At 37.4% G+C, this 19922-nt stretch overlaps 2 protein-coding genes across 3 annotated transcripts; one reads left to right on the top strand and one right to left on the bottom strand.

The window, feature by feature from the left end:
- Window positions 1-5376: 5376 nt before the first annotated feature.
- Window positions 5377-17326, bottom strand: LOC104609847 (Putative membrane lipoprotein). Of its 2 annotated transcripts, none has more exons than XM_010276247.3 (3): window positions 17061-17326; window positions 16836-16963; window positions 5377-13510 (listed from the first exon to the last, which is right to left on the bottom strand). In XM_010276247.3, the coding sequence occupies exons 1-2, from the start codon at window positions 17126-17128 to the stop codon at window positions 16861-16863; spliced, it is 171 nt and encodes a 56-aa protein (XP_010274549.1). In that variant the 5' UTR covers window positions 17129-17326; the 3' UTR covers window positions 5377-13510; window positions 16836-16860. The 2 variants fall into 2 exon arrangements, with proteins under 2 accessions (XP_010274549.1, XP_010274548.1); XM_010276246.3 differs by having other exon boundaries at window positions 5377-16634; window positions 17061-17279.
- Window positions 9726-12874, top strand: CT-BMY (chloroplast beta-amylase). The gene is made up of 4 exons (XM_010276248.3): window positions 9726-10258; window positions 10541-10751; window positions 11465-11575; window positions 11794-12874. The coding sequence occupies exons 1-4, from the start codon at window positions 9726-9728 to the stop codon at window positions 12580-12582; spliced, it is 1644 nt and encodes a 547-aa protein (XP_010274550.1). The 3' UTR covers window positions 12583-12874.
- Window positions 17327-19922: the final 2596 nt, after the last annotated feature.

Here is a 19922-nt window from a genome sequence, read left to right as displayed (position 1 = left end):
TGGGACCCCACTGGTTCGCCTCTCCAACTGGGGATCCAAGAGGTCTTCGACAAGGGCTTGCTGGCTCGTCGGCTGCTGCTGTTAAACGTTGAGGGGTTGGCTTTCCCTAGGCCGATGGGGCATTGGCCTAGTGGCACATGGGTGGATCGTCCACTATATTGCCCTTGGCTTCCGACGGGGCGGCCACCCCCGTTAGATGCCCCACCTCGTCCAACCTCTGGGCTAAGTTGTGTAACCTGTCAAGGACCAAGTTAAATTGGTCCATTGTGACTAGGTTCTGAGCATTTTGAGTGTAGTCTTGCTTATCGGCCATGTTGAAAACTTGATTAATTAAGGTAAGTTGTTTCTTAAAGGGAAGTCTTGAAACCATTCCCACAAACTACGCCAATTGTTGTTGCTAAATATGAGGCTAAGGGTAACAAGGGAATTTCGTTGGTGTCTGAGGCCGATGGGTCTGACCAGTAAATAGGAGAACAGTACATGTCAGAGGCCCTAGGTGTTATCTCGGGGGCGGAGACTCCGATGGTCAAGTTAGTCGAGTGCTTAAGAGGGGTCAGACTAGGCTAGAGACGAGGGCTCAAAGCTTAGTCCTTAATAGCCAAGAATGATTCTCTTGGAATTCTGAATGTAAGAGAGTAAGGTGGCGTTTGATTGCACTTTTTAGACGTCTGAATATGAAAGTGTTGTTTTTCAAACGCCACCTTCGTTTGGTATGCCCTCCTTCTTAAATCCAATTTCAGATCTTAATTGGTAAGAAGTGGGGCGGGTTCTTAATGCGCTCAAAGAAATTTTAATGACATGGTTTTTCCCTTATATAACTCGAAAATTAGGTCATTTGAACCTCTCTACGACCTAAACAAGCTCCACCACTGTTAAATTCTCTTCGAACCCTCTCTGCTACCTGAGCAATCAACGGCAGTTCTCTCTCTCTCTCTCTCTCTCTCCCCTGTCTTCCCGCCACTGCCGCTGCAACTTGCAATAATGGCGGTTCAGTGAGTAATAATAATAATAATAATAATAATAATAATTGTTATTATTATTATTAATTATAAATTATTTTTACTAATTATTAAGTATTTTAATATTTTTTGTTAAACGTTAATTATTTTTTATTAATTTTACTTGTGTTAATTACTATTTCTTAATTATTTTTATTAACTGGTAACTTTTAATTATTTCATTAATTTTTAAAAAATATTTTAATTTTTATTTATGTAAATTATTAATTTTTTTAATATTTTTATAGTTTTTAATTATTTTTTAATTTTAATCGTGTCATTTATTAAATAGTAATTATTAATTTATTATTTTTTACTTGTATTGTTTCAATTTTATTTTGAGGTTGAAAATTATTTTTTATGAGATAATGCAAATTGAACTCAATATTTCCAAATAGTATGTTCTAGGGGTAAAATAATAAAATCAATAAATTTCATATGATAAAGGGTTGATCAAACACAAACAAATTTATGGATCCAGAGCCTCTAAAAAGTAGAAAAGCACATATGCTTCTTTTTAGATTTCAGATACAAAAAAATATTTCTTTTACTTTTCAAATCTGAAATTTCAGATTTATCAAGCGCCACCTAAGTGGCTAAGTGTCTTTACCTTGAAATGAACACCCCCTTTTATAGCTGACCTTGCCTTGAAATGATTGGAAGCAGTTGGTGATGTGCGGCCAGGATTTGATATGGCTGATACCAAATGGCACGACCTAAGGCCCGCCAAATATTCCTATATCAGCAACTATTGGATTTTTCACACTACAAATATGGCAAGAAAAAAAAAAGCCCACACACAGCAAAGCTACTAGCATTTTCCGAAAATTGGATGTTTTGTCATGAACCCATCTTATATGTAGATAAAGAAGATTCATATTTTCATTAATATCTGACATATTGTATCGTATCGTATGGTCAGGGGTCAATACTCTAAATAAAGGCATTTTTGCAATTTTGGTTATTCAGTAGTAGACATGCCTAAGACCGACCCCTGACCTATTTTTAAAGAAAAGCTTTAAAAAAATACATGCACAGGATCAAAACGTTGATACATCCCTTCTGAAATATAAGAGTGCACCAATATATACTTTGAACCTTGTTCTAGAGTATTAATACCTAATTCTGTTTTTGGAATTTAGTTAAATAGACATTTCATTCGGTTTGTCTTTTTAAGCTCTATGTGGAAACTTTGGTTTCTATGCAGTGAGGTGATGTGTGTGGTGCCAAGAAGCCACAAGTTCCATATATGGAGATTTGTATAAGAGTCTTTCTTACCATGTTGCTGGACAGGTACATATAACCAGCAATTCAGCTTTTTTGTCCTATCCAATGCCCAATTCAGGGCTTTTCCTACACAAATGACAGAGGCTGACCTAACTATTCCACTCAAACAGAATGAAAGAGAAGCTAATCTCTATCTCTATCAGTGAACAAACAGGTACCATTCCCACCATCCCTCTCTCTGTGTGTGTGACTCTGTGAGTGTGAGAAAGAGATGTTTGCCTAATAATTAGGGGATTTGGGTGCAATGAAACAAGAGTGAGTTCGGATCTACCCACTACTACTTTGAGAATATATTTCCATGTTATATTTCCAATGCACAACTCAATGTCATGTGGGATAGGTGTGGATAGAATTCTTGTGGGTAGGAGATCTGAATTCAACAAGAACAAGTCGGATTTTATGTGAAATGAGAAAATTTTGAGGTATTATTTAGTTCCAGAGAAATTGGGTAAAAAGGAACCATATAGTTCATGGGGAGTTCAAATCTGCGCCCCACAACGTCCCACAGCACATCCCCCCACAACCAGAGAAATTGAATCTTTGTCTTTGAACTACCTTTTTTTGTCTGACAAGTAGATAAACAAATGGGTCCCTTAATTCAATTTCTCTTAACTAAAACATTACTTAGATTGCTCTTTTGCTTTAATTTTAATTCCCTCCATCATCTTATTGGATAGTGGCTTTTCCTGTGCATTGCACGGGCCCTACTAGTAAAGTAGAAAAATTAAATAAAACAATGTTGGAGAGGAGAGAGAAAAATGAGTAAATGCAAGTTTCAAAGAAAGATAAGAAACAGAGAGCTGAAAGTTGTATCTATTAGTCTGAATTTGAATTCAAATCTAATACAAATGAAAATCCATTACACCAATTTTATTCGATAATATTTGAATATATATATATAAAGGTTTCATAGACTTAAGTGTGTTAGAAGCATGGCTTTTAAAATCGGCCCGGTGACCGAATTGGTCAAGGGTCCGGTTATTGGGTCAAACGGTTCAATCGTTCGAATCAAACGCTTGGCCCTTTCTGACAAAAAAGTAAAAAAAATAAAAAAAACGATCAAAACCATTCGAACGATTAACCGTTTGATTCAACAGTTCGCTAACCAAAATCAACGATTTTGGGGAAAATCCGGTTTTTGGGGAAAACGTAACCGGTTCCCAATTTTTCCGATAATAAGATTGCATTTTCCCCATTAAAATCGGAGGCACCCTTGACTTGACAAAAAGAAAACCTGCTCAGCTAATAAGAGGGACTGCCGTTTGATTAAGTGGATGAACTAGAAAATTTATTATTTTTGTATTTTAGTGAAAACTTATTTTTAAGCAGGCTATGGGCTATTTTGGCTCTTTAATGGCTGAAGCTGAAAGATAAAACAATAAATCATTCAATTCAACAGTTTTGGCTCTTTAACGACCCACCATGACCAACGTATCCATTTTAGTTTTTATTGCCCCATGACAAATACTTTCATTCATCCACATAATTGTATTGGTACACGTTATGGCCAAGGAGTCCGGATCTGCTACTCACACGGACCTTACAATATGTTTTGCTCACACATTGGGAACATTTCTTTATATTTATTATTTATGGGAGATGTTTTTGATACATAGTGGGATGTGGCTTTGAAATCGGTGTGAGGAATAAATCCCAATTCATGGCCAAGCAAGTTCAAGGTTCAAGTGATCTAATTATAATGAACCTTGGTCCTAATCTCGACTACTTGAGATTACATCTATTGTGACTATTATTTGAAAGCAACGTTTTAAAAAACGATCCGGAAATGAAACCATTTTGGCCACTGGTTTTTGGGTTGACGGTCTGACCATCCGATTCGAACGGATGGCCCATTCTAACAAACAAAAATTAAAAAATAAAATGGAGTCAAAACCGTTGAATGGATCAACGGGTCAACAGTTTGACTGCCCAGGTCAACAGGTTGTTGACTTTTTTAATGATTTTTTTGCCAAAGACCAGGTTTGAGGTAAGACAAAACCAGTTGCTTGGATGGTTCTCGGACTGAACAGTCCAACTATCTGAGTCAACTATGGTTCGAAAACCTTGTTTGAAAGTTGATGCACAACAAACATGACATGCTAACAAAGGAAATCAAAAATCAGATCACATGAATCATTGACTCACTTTTAACTACTACAAATCACATTCTCTTTGTTAATAACTTTCCCTAGATTTTTTTGTTAATTTCTCTCTTATTTTTCTTTCAAACCAAACATATTCTCAATGTTACATTCTTCCACTTGCACTAAATTGCTTCCCAGTTTCAACTTTTAGGCCATGTTTGCTTTTTTATAAGTTATTTACCTGGGTAAATGCAATTACCTAGGTAAGTTTTTCCCGGGTAAGTGTATTTATCCATGTTCTTTTATTTCCCAAGTAAAAAAAAAAGTAAATAATCATTTTAACCATAAAAATCCATTATTAAAAGGGGTTTTTTGTCCCATTCAAGTATTGGAAACTTTCCATAGGGTGGAAAAGTTATTTACCCACATAGGAGATGGGTATCACTTACCTAGGTAAATGATACCTAGGAAAATAAAGTAATAAACTTTCCTTGGTCCCCACATTAATATGAAAAAAGAACATGGGATTCTTGGTGAATAGGAACCAAAATCTCATTGACCAACTTCCCCCCTCTCAAAATCAAAAAAAAAGAGTGCCCCCTTAAGGTAATTGGTTGCCAATGCATAGGGGTGTAAACAGTATTCAAAAATCCGATTTCGAATTCGATATTCAACATAATCGAATCGAGTTCGGATAATTCGAATATCTAATCGGTCGAATTTGGATATAACCTGATTCGATTCGATAAATATCTCAATTCGACTGATTATTTAATTCTTATATATAATATATAAAATATTTTATATAAATTATATATAATATCAAAGTTATATAAATAATTTATATGCTTTATATCAATAAAATAATTATTTTATATATTTTTTAATTATCTAAAATAATTAATTAATCGAATCGAATATTCGAATATTTAATCAAATTCAAATTTGGATATTAATTTTCAATATTCATCAGATATTAAATCAAATTCAAATATCAGATTTTCTAATTGGATTCGAATTCAGATATTGCCTTATCTAATTCAAATTCGATCCATTTACACCGCTACCAATCCATATTACTAAACCTCTACATGGATTTTTTTTTTTTGCAGTAAGTGGCCACTATCATACTCAAACTTATTACATTCCCACACTTGTGACCATGAGATTTTACCATTAAATGAAGAAATGACCACTTACCATAATTGGAGATCAATATATTATTAAAAATTATTTGGTCATTTGGGTGCAAAATGACTCAGGATCTACTGTTTTCCATGTTGTGCATGAAAACCCTACTTAATAAAATACAAGTAAACACGCCAATATTTCATATACACGAGTGTGGATCCCATGTATGCTAAACGCATGTTCACTCAGGATTAATTACATAGGGTTTTACACACAGCGTGACGAGCAGGAGGCCGCGTTCTGTGCACTGGACGTGTGAACCTGCGAATGAGAAAGTGACACGTCGACCAAGCCAACATTAACATCCGTTTGAACGTTAACGTGGTCTGGTCGGTTCATGCGGATACGAACTGATCTGGGACAAAAGGGCCTCATTTCTTCCATTCTGTTTTCGTGAGAGCTCCTTCCACCGAACCTACCCATACACCAAACCCTTCCTCCATCAGCTGCGATAGAACTCCGGCAGTTCATTGACAGCGACAAAAAGACCTCCGGCGGCGACGTATTCTTCTTTTCCTCTTCTCTTCTTTTTCTACTCTCCATTCTTCTTCTTCGACAAGTAACTCCGGTGGTAGGGCCGGCGATCATTCTTCTCCTCTTCTTCTCGTTGGAGTCTGACCACTGTGTTTGCGAGATCTGCCAGCAGGGATTTAGAGAGACCAGAACCTTTAGATGCACTTGCACCGGCAGAAGGTGCCGTGGAAGCTACTCAAGAGGGAGACCAGAGGTTCGAAAGAAAGTGTTTGTTTGCCCATAACCCAGCTGCTTGCACCATGATCCTTCCCACGCACTCGGCGATCTCGTCAACATAAAGAAGCATTTCAGAAGGAAGCACAACAATCACAAGCAAGCAACTGGGTGTGTGGCTGTGTGAAGAAAAAGAAGAAGAGGAGGTTGTGCCTGAACGGTAACGTCTCTAGTGTTTCCACTCCCTTGTCAATGTGCCTGAACGGTACCTCTTCTCTGTGTTGCATAAAAGAACAATAAGAGGAGGTTGTGCCTGAACGGTAACGTCTCTAGTGTTTCCACTCCCTTGTCAACCGGAAGAAAAGCCAAACAGATTGCCACCGAGAACACTATGCCGTCTGCAACCCGAACTAGCACCTAGTGCTTGAACGGTAATGTCTCTGTGTTTCGCAAACCCTCTATTCCTCCTCCATCATTGCCCATGAAAACGCGATGGCATGGACTTCGGCTTCTTCAGGCCATAATTTCTGGATGGATTTATAAATTAGGGCTTTAGCTTCTTCAGGGCTTCAAAAATAAAAAATCAAATTCCATAGAGAGAAGAAGAAGAGAGAAGAACACATCGCCGCCAGAGGTCTCGTTGCCGCTGTCGATCAACCGCCGGAACTCTGTCGCCACCGATGGAACAAGGGTAGGGTTCGGTGGAAGGAACTCTCGAAGGGAAACAAAATCGAAGAAATTTGTGTTCTAGACCGGTTCGTATCCGCACGAACCGGTTCATTTCCGCGTGAACCGACTAGACCACGTTAACGCTCAAGCGGACATTGACATTAGCCTGGTCGATGTATCGTTTCCTCATTCGCAGGTTCACGCGTCCAGTGCACCCACGGGTGCACAGAACGCGGACTCGACGAGAAGAAGATCCGGGCTCAGTGTGAATTGGAAAGCGTACCAAATTGGTTGATTTGGTGGGAATTGTCATTTAAAAAATGAGTCCGGATCTGTTCCTCATAGAGTGCGCCTCACATTGACCTCACAGTCTATCCTGACCACACATCGGGAATATTTTTCGTATTTGTATTTATAATATGTTTCTAATACAGAGTGGGATGCGACTGTGAGGTCGGTGTGAGGCGCATTTTGTGAGGAGCAGATCCTAATTCTTAAAAGACAATTTCTCTTTCTTGTTAATTTGCAACTTCTCTTTACTACTAAAAAATCTTTGAAGTTTTTCAATTTTCATGACCCAAATCATGTACAAGCGAGTTCACATCTACCCAAGGGGGTTCCCCACAACATCCCACAGCACATCCCCGTATGGGGAACATCTCTTGATGATGACATCATCATTTCTAGTACTATCATCGGGAGATGTTCCCAATACATGGAAGGGATGTGCTGTGGGACATTGTGGGGGCGCAGATCTGAACTCCTCACAAGCTATCCAATATCCAATTGAACTCAAAGTCAAGATCCCTAGTAATGGCAACCGGGCAGGGAGGAAACCACGCCCCATCCCCACCACTGTCCCCACCCCAATTGTTTCTTCATCCCTGTCCCATTACAATTAACAGTCCTATTAAACAAAAATTGCTGCATGATTGTTCATTTTGTCCTTGTCAATAAGAATAGAAATTTTCTATCCCATTCCCAATCTTGGTGGAATGTCCTCTCCCTCCCTAGAAATGAAATACCATTCTAACTTATTCAAATTCTCATTTTGATTCTTATCTAAATCAAATAGACTATGAGAATAAGTCATTCCAATTCCAATTTGGATTCCAACTATAAGCAAAATGGACCTTAAATTACTAATCCTACGGGACCATGGTTTTTAAAACCAACTCGAAGACCGAACCGGTCAGGGGTCTGATTATCGAGTCGAACGGTCAACCTGTTTTGACAAAAGAATAAAATAAATAAAAAAATGAAAACCGATCAAAACCGTTCGAATAATTAACCACCCGGGTCAGTGATTTGCTGACCAAAATCAACGATTTTTATGGAAAATCAGGTTTTAGGAAAAACCGGAACCGGTCGCTTAACCGGTTTCCTGTTTTTCTGGTCTGGCCGTCCCGTACGATCCAGTTTTGAAAACCATGTATAGGACTAACTTGCTGAATTGGGCAAATTGTGACTAGGAAAATTGCAAAAGGTCTCAAGTGATGATGAACTACAACACATGGTTTTCCATACTAATCCACAAGGTAGTAGTGTTTGAAGCCGGCCACAGAACTGCAAATCCAAGTCAGCTGGAGCCCAAAGCTTGCTATCAAACACTGTTAGGTAAATCAGAGTCGCAACAAAAGGAATCAAATGTGGACAGATCCAGGAGGGTCGAAAGACGACATGAAGAGATGGAGAATATAGAGGAGGAGCATGAAATCATTTACAGCCACAAGCTTTTTCATGCAAAGAAGAGAGCCCCGTCTTTCTTCTTATCCTAAACCATCCAAAACCAAACGTATACATATACATGTTTTATTTCTTCAGCTTTTAATTATTGTCCACATGAGAGCCTTGAGAACATACGTTTGTGGGGCTGGCTTGTCCACTTCTAGCGAAAAAAAAGGAAAAGAATATGCTTTTGTACATCAACCATCACCCATCTAATCTAATCAGTGGAGGAGTGAGGAATTTTGTTTTGAGACGGGGAGGAATAAATTAAACAAGAAAATGAAATAGGGAGTAGATGAGGTAGGGCTTGAAGAGAACTGGGGCTATTACAGATTTTTTTTTTTTTTTTTAATTTTAGGAGTTGGAGGGGAGTGTTACAGAGCGATCCTTAACATTTTAATGGGAATTTGGGAGAGGGATGCATTTAATTACGTTTCTGACCCTGCCTCCACCTATATAAATAATGGTTTTAACAAATTTTGGGAGGGCCAAGGATCCTCTACCAAGACACTTGACTTCACCTTTGCATCTAATAATAATCTTGTCATAGGCATCTATAACAAGATAATAATGGTTATATCATATTTATATCCAAATTAATCATCCTAAAATTAGGTTTTTTCTTTTTTTTTTTTTTTGGGTAGACCCTGAAGAAAACTCATATAAAACCATGTTAGGGACAAATTAGTCCTTACATAAGAAAACAATAAACTATTTCTTGAGAAAATTTCCTTATTCCAGGTGGTAATGTTTCAAAGCAAAAAGTGTAAAACCCGAGGGAAAACGCGTTTGGGTTTTGACAGAAAACGTGAATTATTACATAAGAGAAGGAAAAAGAGTCTAAGCTACTTATGCGACTGCGAAAAGTTGACAAGGTATTTAAGCTGACTGCATTTGATTTTTAGCGCTTTTTCCCTGCTAAGTTGAGCCCACCATGTTTGTCTTATTCACTAATTCAGATGTTGATATTCCTCTATAAATACTCAGATCTACCCAACCTCCATTCATTCTCATTTCTCATTATCTCCTCTTCTTCAATTCAATCTCTCTCCTACAAATCTACAATTAAACAACACCAATCATGGCCTTGATGCTGCGATCTTCTCCTTCTTTCATCAATCTAAACGACACCAAGAGCCTCAAGCCCGTCGACGACTCCCCGAGCTCAGTTTCTTTCGCTCATCATCTCAAGCCGTCGTGCCGTCTCCGAGCAAGGAATTCGAGCCATGATGGGCAGCACTCGCGCGAGAAGGCTTCAGTCTGTGATGGAAGAAAGGACGAGAAGTGGGAGAGGCTCCATGCATTGGTAGGAGGTCATAGCAAGAAGAGTAACAGAGTTGCTGTGTTTGTTATGTTACCCCTTGACGCAGTATCTCCAGGAGGCAGCCTGAACCGGCCACGAGCGCTGAATGCCAGCTTGATGGCCTTGAAGAGCGCTGGGGTGGAAGGAGTGATGGTGGATGCTTGGTGGGGATTGGTGGAGAAAGATGGGCCTCTGAGTTACAACTGGAGACCTTATGCTGAGCTTGTGCAGATGGTTCAGAAGCATGGCTTGAAGCTTCAAGTTGTCGTGTCCTTTCATCAGTGTGGAGGGAATGTTGGGGACTCTTGCAGGTATCCAAGGGTCAAATGAAATGTTTACTATGTATAGATAGTTAGATATAGATGTAGACAGTACTTTTGGGTTTTAATTCTGCTTTCTGATTTGTCTGCCATGAACATGATCCTGTGTTTGGGTTGACAGAAAATAAGAGAGAAACAGAGAAATTCCTTGAGAACTTCCCCCTCAAATTTCTGGTTCAGTCTCATTTAGTTCGTGGGTTCTATTCCATAAGATTAATGGAAACCATCTAAAATAGTTTCTCTCCCTGTTTCTTCTTTTCATTGAATTTTCAGCATACCTCTACCTCCATGGGTGCTTGAAGAAATCAGCAAGAATCCCGATATTGTCTACACAGACCGGTCCGGCCGAAGAAACCCAGAGTACATCTCATTGGGCTGTGATTCCTTGCCGGTGCTCCGGGGAAGAACACCAATCCAGGTCTACTCCGACTATATGTGGAGTTTCCGGGAAACGTTCAGAGATTATCTCGGAGGAGTTATTGTGGTGAGCATCTGTTAACTATATTGCTATGCTATATAGATGAGAAGAGCACAATGCCCGGTCTAAAGTAAACATTACTCAGTGGATATCAGAATAAGTTCTCAAAATTTGAACAGATAATGAATTCAGACATTCCTTTGTATAAACTCAATACTAGGCAGATTTTTAAGCGGAATTTTATTTTTTATAAAAAAATACTGAAAATGGTATTCAAGCAATTTTATGTAACACTCATGGATACCTAAACTCTCACAATTGCGTTTCGTGAAAGAAAATTCATAGCTAATCGTGTTCGATTCAAAAACTGTTATACACGAGATACAATTCTGTAGAATATGGTCAACATGCATATCATAGTTATACAAACCGGACTGAAATTGTTAGTTTGAACCAGTAAATCTGGGAATCGGTCCTTGTTTTGGTCTTTTGGTTTGGTTTAGCTTGTTGTTATTATTATTATTAATTGATAACAGTGATGGTGGTTAAGAGGAAATTGATGCCGTTGTCAACACGCCACATCACTTGTAAAGAGAGCCACGAAAATATGATGATGACGTGGTTTCATTCAGTAGTCAAATTCATATGATTTGGGCCAGATGGGCCAAATCCAAGAAGTGGGCCATCCACACTTTATGGGCTATCTTCACTCCCAAATATGTGGAAAAGACGTTCACTTTTTGGGTTTTGCAACTTGCTTATAATTATATAATTTGCAGGAGATCCAAGTCGGAATGGGCCCTTGTGGAGAGCTCAGATATCCATCCTATCCACAAACCAATGGCACCTGGAGATACCCTGGAATTGGAGAGTTCCAGTGTTATGACAAGGTAAATAAATTCAAAAAAGAGGGTGTAAATTATTTTCTTATGAATAGAAGCCCAGGGCCCACTAATTGAATTTTTTTCTATTGGGCCACGTGCATTCGGGCCCAACAGAGCCAACATCCACCAAGTCATTCAATTAGTGGGCCTCCAATGCAATGTTGGGGCAATTCCCATGTTTAGTTTTCCCTATTAATTATATCTCTGTAATTTGTGAATTACAGTACATGAGAGCATCCTTGGAAGCATCGGCTGAGGCAATTGGGAAGAAAGAATGGGGCAGAAGTGGGCCCCATGATGCCGGACACTACAACCAGTTCCCGGAGGAAACCGGATTCTTCCGAAGGGATGGAACATGGAACTCCGAGTACGGCCAGTTTTTTTTAGAGTGGTACTCGGGGATGCTGCTTGAACACGGTGATCGAGTTCTAGCAGCGGCAGAAGGGATATTCAAGGGCACCGGAGCTAAGTTATCCGGCAAGGTTGCCGGAATTCACTGGCATTACAGAACTAGGTCTCACGCAGCTGAATTAACCGCCGGGTACTATAACACCCGGCACCGAGATGGCTACCTTCCAATTGCACGAATGATGGGCAAGCGAGGTGTTGTATTGAACTTCACGTGCATGGAAATGAAGGACTGGGAACAGCCAGACTATGCAAATTGCTCGCCTGAAGGATTAGTCCGACAAGTCAAGATGGCATCCAAGACAGCGGGGACAGAGCTCGCCGGTGAGAATGCGTTGGAGAGGTACGACGAGGGAGCATTTGCACAAGTGTTAGCGACGAGTAGGTCAGATGCAGGCAACGGGTTGTCTGCGTTCACACATCTGAGGATGAATAAGAGATTGTTTGAAGAGGGAAATTGGCGAAATTTAGTGGCATTTGTGAAGAACATGTCGGAAGGTGGTCGGAATGACAAACACTCCGAGTATGATTCTGGTCATACAAAGCTTTATGTGGGTTTTATTAATAAAAGGAACACAAAGAGTCAGGAAGCAGCTCTGGTGTGAACTGTGAAGAAAAAACGTACCAATAGTTCTCAGACGGTACACAAATTAGGCTGTTACGCACTTGCGCCAAGCTGAAGGAAGAGAGAGATGAAGAAGAAAAGAACACATATACTGTAGTTAACATTGAACATACATAAAATCAACAGAAAAAAAAATGTATCTACTTCTCCAAGCCATGAAAGGAGATAGTACTTGTATTTATTAGTGTAACTGAGTAGCTTTTAGCTGAAAGAGTAATTTGGTGCCATCAATTTCATTTATACAATCAAGCTCTGAAGTTTCTGTGGGTCTAGATATGCTAGAAACAGCAAGATGTGCAATAGTTGCTGATACACCAAATCAGAGATTTGGATTTGGAGTCTGATTGAATGTAAGGAAAAACACTAATGTCTTAATCTCTGAATTGGTGTACCAGCTTGTTTCCAGTAGATCCGATCTCTATTGCTTGAGGTAAAATCTCAGACTAACAGTGTGAAGATGCAAGTTTTAATCAGGAGTCCACCCCATCCTAAGAACCCTAATAGCCAAGACCAACAACATTGAGTAATTATTAACCTAGAATAGCAGTCAAGCCCACGTTTTAATGATACCCCTAAAAAAGGTTTCTTCTTTGAGTTCTATATCAATTCACTCAGCCAGACCACATTGTCATTGCTTGAGTTTGCTACTTCTGTTATCCAGCCGTTCTTTCCAAAATACACAATGAATGACATTTTTCCTATAAATTGTCATTTTCTTTAATAAGCTCATGATGTTAATATTCAACAAATTATAGACTATTTTAATAATATACTTTTCAATAGAATGATGGATCAATCTTGCTTCTTCATCTTGCCCAGTCAGGTTCCCAGAAATGCACCAGATTCTGATTCCCATCTCCATGTCGTCCATGCAGCCAAGTGTTTAAAGGTAGGGTAGATTTAGAATTCTGCTCACACAAAGGAAATTTCCACCGTCAGAGTTCCAAGATAACAAGAAACTTCCCCTGTGCTACCATACTAGTGATGGATGATTCAGGTATATCATCGATGTTCCCATCAAGTCTTGACCTGAATAACCTTTAAGCCTCAAACCTATAGTCATTACAATCTGTAACACCAAAAGTCCACTCTTCACAATTCTCAATTGATGTAACCAGGAACCAGCGAAGAGATGCTCATGCCATCGTTTAGATGAAGTTCTCAAACAAATAATTACAGGAAATACTCATTATTATCGGTTCTTGTGCAGTTCTACCTATATTTTAGATTAAAACGAGGGACAAAGAAAATATGAAATGGGTTAAAAGGCAGCAGATATGCAAAATATATAAGCATTTATTAATGGAGTCAAATTTCCTAGGAAAAAACATCTAATCATTATGAATCAGAATACAGAACCACATTCAAACCAATCTCATGAACAAGGGGTGCAAAACATCAACACAATAAAGGCTAAAAACAGAAAGCAATCTCTTCCTGTGTGAAGTACGTCCACTTTCATTCAAACATTCAATAAATCAGGTCAAGGAAACTGTAGCACTTCTTAACTTCGGTTATATTACATAAACAACATAACAAGCTATTCTCTTCTCAGTCAAGTAGAAGGTAAGCAGAGTCCACATCCACAACAGAGGTCCAACTTTGAGAATGTCTATGAACCAGAAATTTTCTTCAGTGAAGCCCCATTACCATTGTTCATGATGTACACTACCTTGTTAATTCTTTTCATCTACAGTCCCAACTCCAGATAAGGAGTGTTGCATCAGGTTGGTGTCTGGTATAAAACTACTACCAAACAGCTAAATGAAACAAATTTTGAATAATCATTCCAAGCTCTGGAGAGGGATGCAGAAACAGGATTTATATAGAGTTGGCATAAAGATTTATGAATGGAAAAATGATCTCCACCATGTGAACGAAAGCATTGGGAGAGAATAATCAATAGAAATGTTATGATACCTGGATACAGCAAGGACACGTCTGGATTTGGTACCACATACAAAATTTACACTAAAAATTGAAGTACCAGACATGATACAGCACCTTTGTACAGGTATCCAGGACTCCAGGTATCACAACAGAGATGGCAGAAGTGGTTTATTAGCATGCAAACAGAAGAAAGAATGATAAACCCAAAGTTCAAGTAGAAGGGAGCTACAAACTATTTCAAGCAGCAAAAGTCAATCACTATGAAGACCATTTCAAAGCAACATCATTTTGTACAAGAGACACCTCATTGAAGGGATCATCATGCCAATCCACATTCCAAGCTAGTTGGAGAATAACTAAAGTTTGAACATTCCTTTGGAATCTAAAATGAACAGAGCAGTGTCAAAGAATAACCTCACTAACAAAATTGCAATTAAATCACAGGAGACTATATGAAGTGATGGCAAAAAAGAATCTATGTATTAAGTTCCAAATCCTTCTAAATGTCTGAATGAAGATTTACTAACGTAGCACCTAAAATTAGATATTAATAAACTCACATTAAGGTATTTAGTGCACTGATCAGTCCAGAGAATGATTGAGCAATGCATATGATATTTATTCTTGACATTGTTTTCTTTTCATTGCCTGACCTGATCTTTATTTGATGATAGCTACTCCTAGGGATTAATCTTTGAAGAGATAATCACTCTTGCAATAATATCTAGCATGTCATTTATTCTTTGTATTTAATACATCCTTTAATTTATGAATTATGACTTCTTTTTGCATCAAAACAGCTATAATTGCAAATTGGATAAGAACTTTTCATATGAATCCTTTATGTCACAATTTTTTTTTTTTTGATAAATATCCTTTATGTCACAATTAATTTTATATGATAATCTAATCAGGCTTCAGGCATCCTTGGTTGCATAACAAAACAAATGGAAATACTAAATCAATAGTGGCTTATATTTGCTGCATTGGATGTTAAATTTTGAAAAATCTAGTAAAATGCCTTCCATTATAGACATCAGCCTTACTCCTTTAAGTTCTGCTTCAGCATGGTCCACTCTACAATTAAGTCATAAAGACTATTCTCGCCATCTTTTCCAAACTGCCACATGCTCAACACCTATAGAATTTCTTTCAGGTTGACTTTCTTCTTCAGTCTTCATCTTTTATTAGTTTTAAAATGGCATCACAATAAATGTACATAGAAGCACATGTATTCACGTTATTATCATGCTGTCATTGCAGAAGGATACGACTAATGTTCCTACTTCCTAGGAATGATGCTGTACCAAGTAAAATCAATGTAATTCCCAACAAAAAATAAAATCAATTATTAATAGGGACAAAATCACAGAACTAAAACCAATATAATCAGTCGGGTGGAACTGATCCATTGACAATCCTATCCAATGTGGCCATATTTTCTATCAAGTTGTTATTTCTTTGTCATCCAAATTACAAATAACATATAGTGATCCAATATCAACTATACAGAATGCCACATCATCCATCTGGCTATTCAGCCTCTAGGCACATAAGACCAGCCACTTAAGTAAGCATGGTGAATAAGCTAGAAACTTAGTACCACAGAGATGTAGGAAATGTAGACGTAAATTTCTAGGATCACAATGTTAAGGCTAAACAAAGATAAAGCAAGCCCTGATAAAGAAAAGGGCTGGAATTTTGGGGTAAGGAAACTTGGTAATGTTCACTAGTTTTGGGTTAGCAAGGACCAGGAAGGCCTAAGTCTTGATAATTAGAATGATGAGCATGGTCAATTCTGGCAAATAGGCATATAAGGGCTCGAATTCAATTAGTAGAATTTTCAAGAAAAAAGTACAGACCAAAGCAAATGCAATTTCAATTGCAGTTAATATTTCTTAGTACAAGTTTCAGAAACCTTGTTTATAAAACTTGGCTTAGGACGGTAGCTCTAATTGTTCCTTATGTTACAACTCAAAAAATAAAATTTACTTGACTCTGACAATCCTCGACCTGGCTCAGATCATTTGTAACAATGATTCAGAGTAGAAACTACATCAAGAAGGATCCTAAGCTGTAGTGCATTAACAAAGAGAATCCTCTATTCCTTGTGTGCCCATTGCCTATCGGGTACTTCTGAACCTGCATACATAGAACTCAGTAAAATTCAAGACTCTGGAAACGTGACCTAAAAATTATAATTAATTACAAACTCGATAAAATAGATTTTATTGAATCTGGTTTCCATAGAGTTCCTTCGAGCTAAGAAAATCTTCATTTTTATGGGAAAACTAATTGAACCAATATGATTCGACCAATTTCAAATGCATTCCCGAAGATTACCTGCACCGTCAAGAGAAGCTGGTCATCAATCATGGGGTGAACTGGTATTCAGATTTCTGCGTCGGAGGTCTTCAATCAAGTCTCCAAGCTCTTTCCTGGCAGATTCCCTTCCGAACATGAACCCATACCTGCAAAATTCGAAAACAAGAGAACGAGGAACAAATCAACAAAAACCAAAAACCTTAACCCTAACCCTAAAACACAATATGAATCAGGGACGCTTACCAGAAGGAAACGGCAGAAAACACTCCGGCTGCAGCAACCGTTTGGAGTAGAGTGAACGTTTTCTCCATCAAACGAGACGTAAAAATTACCGAGAGTCTGAAATTTGAACCGTTAGTGGCAGCAACCAGCGAGCGAGCAACAGATCTTGGCAAGGCAATGGAGTGGAGAAAGGCGGGTGGTTTAAACGTGCTGATGTCATGATCCCGTACACAGGTTGATATAATACAATGCTAAACACTGATTGTTAGATAAGCACATAATGACGCGACATTTGACACCGCTGCTCGTATCTTAATCCTACCGCATGCACTGAATCAGTATCAGACATTAGCATTTACATGGAAGATATTTGCATCAACTGCAGTGCAATTGCTGAACCCAAGCGAATTTGCACTCCGGTTCAGTTCTATGCACATAGTTACATACAATTGTGTACTGTAATTGACAGTAAAGCTAGATCCAATTTTGGTATTCAAAATGGTTTTGAGAGCAAAGTTTTGTATTAAAAGAATACAATCAAATTTTTGCACTCAAAGATGATAAATGTAGAAAAGCTAGATCCAATCTTGGTATTCATGCTTGTACCCTTAACAACCAAATCCTTTTGATAAAAAAAGAAACAGGGTAAATTAAAGATCTATAAAAAGAAAAAGGGCAAAGCCTCAAGGCTGTGTTGGGAAACGATGCAAATAAGTGTGAATGTAAATATGTAGAGTGTAAAATGGTTCATATAAAATGCAAAATTGGATTAGTTTTGCACTAACAAATTTACCTTTTCATCAAACAGACTTTTAGCTGTAATGGATACAAACATGAATTCCAATAAAGCATATGCTCTTTTTTTATCAAAAGCCCACTTGAATGCAAATTTACTTCTTCTTTATTGATGTACTTCTACATCTTATTATCAATGTAAATATGCATTGGACTGTCATTTGTCAATGCATAAATGTAATGTTGCCGAACACAAGCAAAAGTGAACCAGAATGCAAATTTACCCTGAAACGGGATTTACACTCCATTTGCATCATTTCCAAACGCACCCCAAGGCTCAGTTTGGAAGGAGTACAAATACAAATATGTAGAGTGCAAAACGTTACATATTTTGTATGTACATATTTGTATTTGTACTTCTTCCAAACTGAGCCCAAGAGAAAATCTTCCTAGATTTCTCCTATTATATTTTGGGAAATTGTCTAAAACCAACCATCACTTTTGATGAATTCTCTTAAACTCACCACAACTTTTCAAAACATCCAAAACTCACCATGTTACTAACTTGACGCTAAACAGACAAACGGGAGTTAACACATTACCATTTTACCCTTCATAGAAAAATATAAAATATATACCTATATGTTTTAATATTTTAACTACAAAAACATGAAAAAAGGAAAATGTTCAAAAAATATTTTCAAATATAAAATACATAAAAACACAGAAATTATAAAAAAATATAAAAAACTATATAAATTGAAAACAAAATCAGAAAATAAAAATTGTAGAAAAACACCTAAAATTATAAAAAAAAACCACAGAAATTGCAAATAAATAACAAAAAATACAGAAAAATTTATAGATTGTAGAAAATAAAAGAATGTAAAAAAACAGAAATTAGAAAAAAAAACATTGGAAATTATAACAAAACACTAAAAATGCAAAAAAACAAGAAAATTGAAAACCGAAAAAGACAAAAGAAACTCGGAAAATATAAAGATTGGATAAAAACAAAAATTGCAAATATACATAAAATGATAAAAAATAAAAAAATTATATATTATAGAAAAAAAGTAAAAAATTGTAAAAACACAAGAAAGTGATAAAATTTTCAAAAAGATGGTAAAAACCTACACAGAAATACATAAAATGATAAAATTTTAAAAAATATCAACTAAAAAAAGAAAAAAATAAAAAAATATATTTTAGAAAAAATAAAAAATTACAAGCAAACTAATAAAATGATACAATTTTTCAAAAAATAAACAAAAATTAGACATTGAATCCGAAAATTGTTGCAACAAAATTTCAAAAAATATTTCAAACAATCAGATAAACAATTACAGTATTTTTTTTTGCATAAATTTGTTGAACCCTCAATGGGGATTTACATTCCAAATTCAAAAGAACACATTGCAAATGTTTCAAAACATCCAAAATCTTTGAAATTTATGATCGTCTTCTTTCAAATCTTCAAACCAGTAGATCTTCAAACAATAGATATGTGTGGCAGCAAACTTCAAACGAGAGAGAGAAGGGGGTGGTGCAATGGCTATCTCCAAGATCTAAGTGAGAGAGAAAGTGCTATGGTTGCAACAAGATCTAAAGAGGGTGGTGTGGCAGCAGCAAGATCTGAGCAAGAGAGAGGGTGGTGCGGCGACGAGATCCACAGAGGGTGGTGCAGCTACCTTCAAGAACGAGAGATAAAGTGTTATGGCAGTGGCAAAGATTTGAGCGAGGGAGAGGGTGATGCAGTGACTACCTTCAAGATCTAAGCGAGAGAAGGTGGTGTGGCGGCCAGATCTGAGCGAACGAGAGAAAGAGAGAGAAAAGTGTTATTTATGCTAACATGGCCATTTATGTTCAGAAACATTAACCACTAACAGGATGTGAGTTTTGGAAAATAAAAGGGTTTCTAGCCGATAAGGGCATCTTTTTGCCCTTAATATCAATCAAAATAAAATTTTTCATATAATAACGGAATGAGATAACTTTTTTTTGAAAAAAAAATATCAAATTAGGGCATCAGTACTGTTCGCCTTCCTCCTCTCTACTCAGGTGGCTTCTTTGTAAATATTTGTCGCATATTCAACGTGGGAGGTCCGTATACCACGATTGTCTGCATACTTTTTGTTCCTGGGATAG

Source organism: Nelumbo nucifera, chromosome 1 (genome assembly GCF_055504915.1).
Source record: "Nelumbo nucifera cultivar China Antique chromosome 1, China Antique-T2T, whole genome shotgun sequence".
In the NCBI taxonomy this organism is placed as follows: Eukaryota; Viridiplantae; Streptophyta; class Magnoliopsida; order Proteales; family Nelumbonaceae; genus Nelumbo; species Nelumbo nucifera.
This window is presented reverse-complemented; position numbering and strand designations above follow the sequence as displayed.